This window comes from Lampetra fluviatilis, chromosome 19 (assembly GCF_964198595.1).
Source record: "Lampetra fluviatilis chromosome 19, kcLamFluv1.1, whole genome shotgun sequence".
In the NCBI taxonomy this organism is placed as follows: Eukaryota; Metazoa; Chordata; class Hyperoartia; order Petromyzontiformes; family Petromyzontidae; genus Lampetra; species Lampetra fluviatilis.
Genome location: NC_136293.1, coordinates 10,125,610 through 10,135,938, shown reverse-complemented (window position 1 = coordinate 10,135,938; position 10,329 = coordinate 10,125,610). Strand labels below are relative to the sequence as shown.

General features: G+C 44.0%; 1 protein-coding gene across 1 annotated transcript in view; it reads left to right on the top strand.

The window, feature by feature from the left end:
• The first annotated feature begins 1,069 nt into the window (after positions 1-1,069).
• The window catches only part of LOC144937646 (transforming growth factor-beta-induced protein ig-h3-like), a 36,550-nt gene continuing 27,290 nt past the window's right edge, over positions 1,070-10,329 (top strand). Inside the window, exons 1-5 of the mRNA XM_078865023.1 lie at positions 1,070-1,301; positions 1,942-2,037; positions 4,792-4,856; positions 5,318-5,475; positions 8,726-8,884. Coding sequence (XP_078721149.1) covers positions 1,180-1,301; positions 1,942-2,037; positions 4,792-4,856; positions 5,318-5,475; positions 8,726-8,884 — 600 coding nt within the window. The 5' untranslated portion in view covers positions 1,070-1,179. The remainder of the gene's footprint in view (positions 1,302-1,941; positions 2,038-4,791; positions 4,857-5,317; positions 5,476-8,725; positions 8,885-10,329) is intronic.

The following is a 10,329-nucleotide window of genomic DNA, read 5'->3' as shown; positions in this document are numbered from 1 at the left end:
TACACAACACGGGGACGGAAACCTTCATCCACAAGTAGACTGACAACGTGCTGCAACATTTAATTCAATAATAATCGCAGGCCACTTCTTTTGGCATTACCGTTTCGTTCTGTGCTTTATTTTACGGAGAGATGTTGTGCATTACGGCACAGCTGCTGCAGATTGACCCTCTGATTTCTGAACAACATTATTTTCCCAGGGCAGGACACGTTTGCTATTTTACGACGACTGTTTGGTCGTTTTGTTCCGTGGTCAGTGGTGCTCCCATCCTGCCGGGCGTTGCTTCACCGTGAACGCCACTCATATTGTTTCACAACTACAGCTGAGCAGTTTTTTTTTATTATCGCCACAAATGACGACGATAATTTTGAGCCCCTTTGTCAAACAACCGCTGGGCAAAGGCCCCCCCCCCCCTCATGCAGTGTCGGTCATGGTGATGTGTTTTACCATACTTCACCACGCCGCTCGGTGTGGTTTGGCGAAATGGAGGGGGGGGGAGTGGGGGTCCAGAACCGGTTTAGATATCAATCGATGTTATCCGTGGCCAAATATCAAACACCGTCATGATTCTTGTACCGTAATCATGACAAAACTTGACGGCATTCAATCTGACCTGGACAGTAACGAGGCTTCAGATCATATTTTTGTCTTCCTGGTTCTTTCGGTAAAGTCACGTAGAAGGGAAGTAATAAAATGATAATAATAAAGCATAATAAAATTATTATATTATTTTATTTTATTATGTTTTATTTTTATTATTTTATTATTTCCCTTCTACGTGACTTTACCGAAAGAACCAAGAAGATGAATCCCTGCAGTTACGAAAGCTTTAAATCGAAATCATATTTCTGTTGAATAATCAATACCCTCCCCCCCCCCAAATATTAGCAGTGAGGTAACGACTTACATTTTTAAAAATGCCATTCCCACGAATTGCCTTGGCAGTGGTCCAAACATTACAAAAAAAAGTGGGCGGCAGAGAAAGGGAGGGATGGAGGGAGGTCTTTAGTGACTTCAGCCCTTTATTTCCCGCAGCTGTTGACTGCTAATCGCAATGTAAACACGAGCCCTTATCTGGCGGGTGGCCATTGCTAAGCAGCTTGATATAAGGCCCTTTGCTGCGACTCGAACACTTTCCCCGAGAAGCAAATCCCCGGTCTTCACTCAGAACTCTTCCGAATGGAGTGCAAGTGGAGCGGTGGTTTTGCGGCTTTTCTGGTGTTGTGCTTAGCCCACAATGCCTCATCGTCGGCCATAGACCGACTACTCACTCACAGCCGGATCCGTGCCATAAAGGAAGGGTAAGGTGTACAACTTTCACCAAATTTGATTATTTCGCGAGAAATGTTGTTTCGTGATTTCTGAGTGAAAACATTGTTTTAATGTCGGGACCTTTTTTTTATGAAATGAGATAATGTTGCATTGTGTACACTTGTTGAATTATCACTGCAAGGCTTTTCGCTGATACTTATGAGGACATTAGTAATGGGCTTTTAAATTCACGCAACTTGTCAAAATTCATTTCAAACTTCTGGCAATTAAGATAAGAAACTGCAATGTACGTAATGAGCCCGGTTGATTGCACAAACATATCTAAAATATAATGCATTCAATTTACAGGGCGGTGCATGTATAGATACTTATATTTAATGACCCTATTACAATCTCAGAAATATTGTGAAAGCGATGGTTATATTGATACACGCTATTTTGTGACAGTGTTCAAATATTTAAGAGGTGCTTTGAATAGGTTTGAGAAAAAAATGAAAATTAAATCTCCATAAATAAATTTTTCCAAAAATTTTTAGTGGGTCACCTATACACATTGATCACCATTTGTATTACAAAAATATATATATTTGCTAAGTGGTTGTGCATGAACTCACATGAAATGTAAACGTTCATTTCTGGTTTCACCGTGTGTGCGCGTACATTGCGCAGACCCAACATGTGCGCTGTGCAGCAAATCGAGAACGGCAAGAAGTATTTCTCGTCTTGTCAACTGTGGTACAGAAAGAAGATTTGCAATCGCCCAGCGTAAGAACCTAAAACTCCCCCCTCACACCGCATCCATCCGTTCTGCGAGGCCCTTCATTGCTGCCGTCCGCGGGCAATTCGTGACATTAACTTCAGTGGCAACGGATAAAGTTACATGTTTTAAGTAAAATGTTTTTTGCATGCAACTTCAGTTGCATTGATTTAACAAACTGTGTGCGTCATCTCACCGCGCTTTGCTTCCAAATGCCATTGCCCATTTATTGTGTTAATTGTGAACGCCGTTTAATCGTGTACTTAATGAGAGCTTTGAAGATCGCATTGATGTCAAGGACGGATGTGATAAAGGCTTACGTGAATACAAAAAAAAGGCAGAGCGCGTATCTCGATGGATTTTAGCAACAACAACAAAATGAGGAATTATACATTGATTGCTCAATTACAGTTAAGATAGGCAATGAGTAAGGGACAAGGGGGGTAAATATGCCGAGTGTGCGTTTCCATTCCCCGCAATGTTTAGACACAGTCAGGGAAACGCCACAGGAATGCATTTACCATTGATGAAAGAAACAACACCTTTGTGTAGAATTCTTGCGAGCTCATTGAGCCTATAGACTCAACTCTGAATGGGGGCGTTTGAGGTGGGAAATATTTGGCTTGTCGCTAAAACAAGCTTCCAGAAGACATAAAACTAATTCACGGTTTTCACTGGCTTATTATTTTGTGAGTGCACTTTTTTGTGAAGGTGAAGTTGAAACAATATGATATAATCGGAGGGTCAAATGACGGAATTTTAATGTTCATTTTTGCCGTGAGCCAAAGCAATCGATCCGTGGGTATTTTGTGGCCGGGCAAAATGTGGGGTATTTCACGCCTGTTACAAGACGTGTAGCCAGCATGGAAAAGTAGGCCAAATACCCTCTAGAGAGGATCGCTATAGCTTCGTCTGGAGCAGGGTCCTTCTGCCAGCAGGGTGCGTGAGCAAGCTATTGCAGGGCTGCATCTTTATCTTCACCTTTTACTGTTAATTATTAAGCACATGCTTTGACTATTTGTGAAAATTAAAAAAATGCATTTAACTATATCTGTGTGTAAAAAAAAAGAAAATCTCAATGTCCCGTAGATGAATTGTAAACGATCAAAAAAAATGCGTGATAGAAAAAAAATATAAACACATTTGAGCATTGTCCCTACATCGGACTATGGGACACAATGGCAGCCGCTCCTTAGAGCGGTTAGCTTGGAATGTGGGGGACTCAAATATAGGGGCGCTCCATTCATGGAACACGCAACCTCTTACGGGACGTGTCATCTTCTTTAGCTCTCGCACAATAGCGACCCGATAGCGATGGGGGGAGAAAAAAACCATGCCGAGCGAGGAGTACAGTTACATGCACTTTTTTTTGTCTTTCTATCTTTCCCCTCTTAATTCGCCACTAGAGTCCAGTTTTCCTTACCTTGCTTAAAATCTACTGCTACACAAACATTTGCAAGACCTGCCCTGCTGTGTTTATTATGTTTGGAACTGGTCTTGGGAACATTTTATTTTATCTGATTGCTCTGTGAAAATCCACCAAACCTCACCCAGTATGACCTGGACACATGGGATCTTTTTCCCTGAAACTTGATCATTAAAAAAATCCCCGTGGCCGAATGTGTAAGCCAACGAGTAAGATCAGAAGGCATGACCACGATTGTCACGAATACTTAAGGGCTATGAAGTCTCAATTCATGTAGACGTTTACAATGGTTCGTGGCACAATAGATGTTTTTTTTGGTCTAATTCACAGCACAGGATTAATATCAACATAAAATCATGGTAGACAATTCCAGGGATGGAGGGGCAATCGCTAGCAAGAGAACACCGCATGTTGACAAACCCACACTAACATGTTGGCAGTAAAACAAATGTGTCGGTGTCGAAAATTGGCGTGAAGTCGGCATATGGTTGAAAAATACAAAAACGTGAATATTCTAAAAATCTTTCAATGTTTATGCAGACATTCCTCATTATATGGAGGCATTCTGAAATACGTCATGAAGCTGACCTAACTATGCTGATGCTGCTGTGGTGCAATGGTTAGTACACCAGCAAGTTGACGTATGTGAAAAAAAGCTTCAGAACTCAATAGATTTCTCCAGGATGAATACATATTCTGACCAAGATTCTATTTAAAATAATGGGGCAAGTCTCTTAAATCTCCACGACTCTGTCCACCCAAAAATGTGAATGGATGCATCACAATCGACTGTCAGCTGGCATCTGGTGGGAAAAAGTGTGGATTACTCTCTCGTCTTTTGAGACATCTGGTCAACGTGGAAGAGTAGGTCAACATGCCCTCAATGTGGGCCCTCTAGAGCTCCCAATAGTGGTGGCATTTTTGCAGTAGCATGAGCAAGTATTTGCAGAGCCGCGCCTTTACCGTGTCGCCTCATGGTGCTGCAGTCTGTCACCAGTGAATCGTTTGGAGGCATAAGTTGACTCTGAATTCGCATATTTTTCATTAATTTGTAAACCTTTTTTTCGTTGTTCTCCCCGTGGTCGCGTGGATTTTCTCCGGGTCCTCCGGTTTTTCCGTACACATTTAAAAACGTGCTTCTAGAGTATTTGGATGCTATAAAATTTCACGCGATAAGCCACTTTGTTGAGCTATCATTTGTGGCCAGGTCGCTTCTGAAAAAGAGCTACATAGTTCAGTGGGCCTTACCTGTCAAAATAAAACAGTTACAAAGTTTTTTTTATTCACATTTATCCTTCATGTGGTTTGCACGTGTGCATATTTTTTTTTTTTGCAGGACTGTCTCGTATGAATGCTGTCCTGGTTACGTATCTTTGTCCGGACAAACAGGCTGCCCAGCAAGTAAGTGGGGGTCACTCCGTTCTCATTTGTTAAACCGTGGATATTGTCACCTGCCACCTGGAATCTGATATTTTCACCACCGTTTTTGGGCCACGGAATGGAGAAATGCACCAGGCCACGGTTATTTGAGCAGTTGCAAGATTGACTTTGAGTACGTCAAGCCGAATAATAGCGATTAAAGATTTTAATATACGGAGCTTTGTCAATCCTCCGCTGGATGAAAACCTCCCCACAATCGTGTTGGTCGTGGGGGTTGTTTGACCATACTTCAGCATGCAAGTCAGCAACGGATTGGTGCAGGGGAGATCCAGAATCGGTTCATATAGTATTCACCACTGATATTAGCCGTGGTCGGAAATCAAACTCGTGTCTCAACGGGTAAATATTACAGTGGAACAACCAGTGAGCCACCAACTTAACTGTCTGGGCGTCATTTATTTCTCTCTCCATCCCCATTGCAGTTGTCCCACTGAACAGCATTTACAAGACAGTCGACGGCCTCGGGATCAAGGTCACCAAAGCGCGGGTGGACAAGGCAGACCTGGGAAGCGACCTGGATGGGCCCGGCGCTTACACCTTCTTTCTGCCCACCAATGAGGCGTGGGAGAGAATCTCCGCAGTGCGTACGACCCACCGCACCGTTCATGAGCGCAGCGACTCACGGCCAGAGCTCGCCTGTCCGATTATTTAAGTAATCCACCACTCGACCGGCTGCTCAGGCCTACGACTCGACCGACTAAACGGACAACACGGACATAGTTGGTAGGGGTGGGTGGGGGGGGAAGTTCCCATGTGCGACACTGGACTCGATGTGATATGTGGGGGCTTGTTGGCTTCATTGGAGGCGTCATCTGCATCACGCTGAGCGAAGTTCTTAGGGGGTTTCCCACTTTCTGGAGGCAGGATACGGGGCCGGCCACCAGTTATATAGAGGCGCGGAATAATCGACTGCAAAAAAGCGTAGATTATTTTTTGTTTTATTTAAGTATGTATTTCTATTTAAAGCTTTCGTCACTACAGGGATTCATCTTCTTGGTTAATCTTCTTGGTTCTTTCGGTAAAGTCACGTAGAAGGGAAATAATATTATGTAATAATATTATTTCACGTAGAAGGGAAATAATATTATTTAATAATATTATTTCTCTTCTACTTGACTTTACCGAATGAACCAAGAAGATTAAGTATGTATGTTGAACTTCTTTCGCGCCGTACTTATCCAACTGTGCTGATCCGAGGTGTGGGGGGACAACAAACTGAACACAAAAATAAGTTCTAAAGAAATTGGTTTTAAACTCGATTTTAGTCGATCAGTTGACCTAATCGACGACTCGTCCCGGCTCTCCTCGCAACAGTAGGGTCAGGACCGTGGACACGTTACGCCTGTTGATTGAGCTGCAATATCAAATGTGAAAGTTTATACGGATAGCCAGAAGGCCCGTCCTTTGTAGGATACATTTTTGGCCAAAAATGCCACAGTCACAACTCACAGACACCCAGCCTCCGATCGCAGCCAGTGTCCAGTAGCACCGTGAAAGCACGGTGCTACTCTTTTGCCCAAAATTGGGCCACAAGTGGTCTCGGAGCCAAAAGAGATTGAGAGAACAAGTGTTTATTTCCCCGAGGAAGCAGTATTATTATTACTACCAGAATTGACAATAACTCGTAAATTATTCCCAAATAACACAAAAAAATAATGAGTAAAATATATTTATTTTTTCTCTTTGATCAATACCACTCATGGTTATATTAACTACAGTGGTTGCAACAACAAAACACAGTCAAGCTGTAAATCGCAGGCGTAGTTCAAGTCCTCGTTTAAACATCTCCAATGATTAGCACGATGTGGTCTCAAAATGTGCCCCGCTCAATCTCAATAATTCTTCAAAACTTTGTTTTAAGTTTTAAGGCCCTAAAGTTATACAAGGGTTCCCGAGACAACGTGTGGCACTTCTCGGTTGAGGTTATCCGTCCTTTCTGTAATGGACAAACGTGTGGTAGTGCGGGTAAATCAATTATAGATGACACACGCTACGATATTTTAAGTTATCTCCATTGCACAGGGCAAAATATTGTTACTGCAGCATGATATTATTTAAGTGATAAATAATTTGTTTTAAGTGTGTCGTGCTCTTGAATAAAATTCAAATGTACACCTTAATCCTTTGCAATGTAATACAGAAAAAGAATGGACAAGTTTATTAAATCCCTCCCGCCACGCCCCTGTCCACCCAGCAATATAAACGACGACACCACGGCTTAGTCATCGGCAGGTGGGGTTATGCGTCAATACGCAAAGTATCAAGACGTCTTTCCAGCGTGGAAGAGTAGGCCAAAGTACCCTCCATGGGGCCTCTCTAGCGCTCCCTCTAGTGCGCCTTATATAAAAACAAACATTGAAATGGAAATTGTGTTATTAAGCATTATTACCGATATAAATACTTTAGGAAATACTTAAAAAGCAAAAGTTTTTACTCGCTTTACTTGTTTTTTTTTTGTACTTTATTTGCTTGGATGGAAACTGTTACTAATCTGGAAAAAATACATGTTTAGATGTGGGCCCAGTGAAAACAGCCGAATTCGTGGAACAAATTCGCCGGAATTGTGTGTGCTTCTTTCAAAAAACCAGCTCGCATATATATTTCATAAAGTTACGCGAAAAACATTTACGTTACACATCTATAAAACCCTGAAAAACGTGCTCCTTGCCAATAATATGAAATAACATTTATAGTTCTGATTGTTTATGCTTGAGTCGCGCGTAGCATGTTGTTTAGTCTTCGCAGCAATTCCGAATTTTGTAATAATTGGTTGTCCAATAGATAAACTTTCCCCGCCATAGGAACGTAGAGTTTCCTCTACACTCAATGACTTCGAACAACCAGGACGTGATAACTCCCCCACACGTCTTTTGAACGAGACACCAACTTCGAGTTTTTAACTATTTTCGCAATGTTTAATGTCATCACTGAAATTGGCAAAAACAAAAAAATTGTCCACCTTGTATATTTGCACCTGAGTATACAAAATATGCCAGTTCTCTCTCACGCAATAGCGATGGCTATACTTCTCTTGCACGCTCGACGTGGAAAAGTCCAGGCTAGAGGCTCTCCTCGTCTCTTCTTCAAATTACGACTCTGTGGAGTGTCTTCATAAATGCCATCGCAATGACCTCCTTGGTCTATAGAATCCTACCCATCATTCCCTGCTGTAAAAAAAATATTAAACACTCTGGATGGACCATTCCTATATTTTATATAGTCTTGAGATACGGTCACATTTGGACTCTTTACAGCTCTAAATGTCATTGCATTTGATCTTAATTGGCTCTGACAAGGCTAAAGAGCCCACCCATTAAGACTGGCGCTGTTTTCGCGGTCGTGCAGTAAACATTTATCAGGTTCTGGCACGGCGCGCTCTCCAACATATCGCTGCATCTACTGGGAGCCTCAGTTCAGTGCCAGAAGAAACCTCCTAAGCGGAGTAATGTCAGACATCGAGCCAAACAGCACGCGGCACAAACCATAAACACATCGGAAAGTCGGTCCACCCATCACATGGGTTCAGTGACGAAACTAAATTATCATCTCAGGGGTTGCGGGCAATCAGTCAGGTGGGGCCCCAATATTTGATCTATCTCGCACGGTCGCACCTAGGCTATTCGATATCGTGGCTCCTCTTTGCCTAATCACAATCGTGACGCTCACGGTCTCGAACATTTACCGCTGTGGTGGTTGTCAAGGGGGACGCAACTCGTAGCTTTGGCCACGGGGGGGGGGGGGGCAAGGCACCCCCTGCCCCCACGCTCGTTACGCCGCTAGCTGCTGTCACTGCTACGTTGTTGCCGTGTGCGCGGGGGGTCACGGGGCAGGCGCAGGCAGCGGAGCTGGAGGACCCGGCGGTGCTCAAGTCGCTGCTGCTGTCGCACGCCGTCAACAAGCGGCTGCTCTCCCGACACCTCAAGTCCGGCTCTGCGCTCGCCTCCATGCAGTCCGGCCGCTCCATCCACGTGCAGCAGTCGCCCAACGGCGTGAGTGGGCCCGCCGTGTCTCTCTCGAGCAAAGTCTGTGTTCTACTACAATGCGGTAGTTAGTTGCGTTCCCGCGAGAACACCGCGTTGTGGAAAAATCGCGTTAAAATGAGCATCAATGTGGGGTGAAGCACAGTCCGCGATAACGCACGTGAGAATACGGTAACGCAGGCTGAACAAAGACCGAGGTATCCAGCAGCATCCCGCCTTGTGTGATGCAACGCCGATGCAGCCATACGACCGCTTGCTCCTACTCGCGTGACGCAGTTCTGTTCGCTTCATCGCGTTACGTTCGTTACGTTCGAAAATAAAATGTGTTGCCTCATACATTCGTCGCGAGAAAAAAGGCCGCGTTTCATTTTATAATCTTGCACAATGCTGCGATGGTGGCGAACAGTGCGCTGCTCGTAAGCGATTCTCTTCCCCGCCATACCGGGTTCCGCACTTGCACCGGTCGGAAATCCAACAAGATCCCGCTGATTATCCCTCAAGGGAACCTCAAACAAGCAATCCGCCTGCTCGGTCGCGTTGACATTGTGCGCTTTTAAATCCACGAGGATTGTCCACAAGTGGGGCAACATCCCCCCACCGCAATGTTCCAGTTTCATGGCCAGGTTGTAAAATCAGCCACGATTAAGGTAAAAGTGTCGGATTGTTCTTCGCCAAACACTTGCTGTGGCCAATCTTCTGAAAAGTCCTCGATTCAAAAGCATAATCCCAAGGCATGCAGAGCGTTGCAAGCGTTTCTGTGCGCCGTACATATTCTCTGCATCATGAGCCGCACTTTTTTCTTCTCCTCTGTAATTTTAAGCAACAAAAGTTAACAGGGTGCGTCTTATACTCCGATAGGTGTGTATGCGATAAGAATCGTGTAACTCTAAAGCACTGGACAGTTTTGAATATCAGGCATAAGTTTGGAGTGCGTCGAAATTTTCGGAGAAACTTTATAATCCAGGGAATACAGTAACTGGCATCAAACAAATGCCACAAAAAGATGAGCCTTTCTTATACATGTAGCAATATAGTGCTGGCGTTTGTTTGTGGAAGATGACAATCAATCGGCGGCCTGCAAATGATGTACAACACATGTACACTGGTGCCTTCCTGCACGCCTGGTCATTGTCATTGTGACACTCTCCCGCTCCACGTCTGAGGAGGGTGCAACCTTGAGTCAACGTGTTTGGATGAGGGGAGTGGGTGGTGGTGGTGGTGGTGGTTGTTGCAGGTAGCAGGTAGGCAAGGCCACAGTGGGGCTGTACACACACGTGGGTTTCACGTCGATGTGGGGTTGAGGCTCCTTCAACGTAAACGAATCGACATACAAATTTTGATTTAAAGCTTTCGTGACTGCAGGGATTCGTATTCTTGGTTCTTTCGGTAAAGTCACGTGGAAGGGAAATAATAAAATAATAAAAATATTAAACAATAAAATTATCACGACGTTT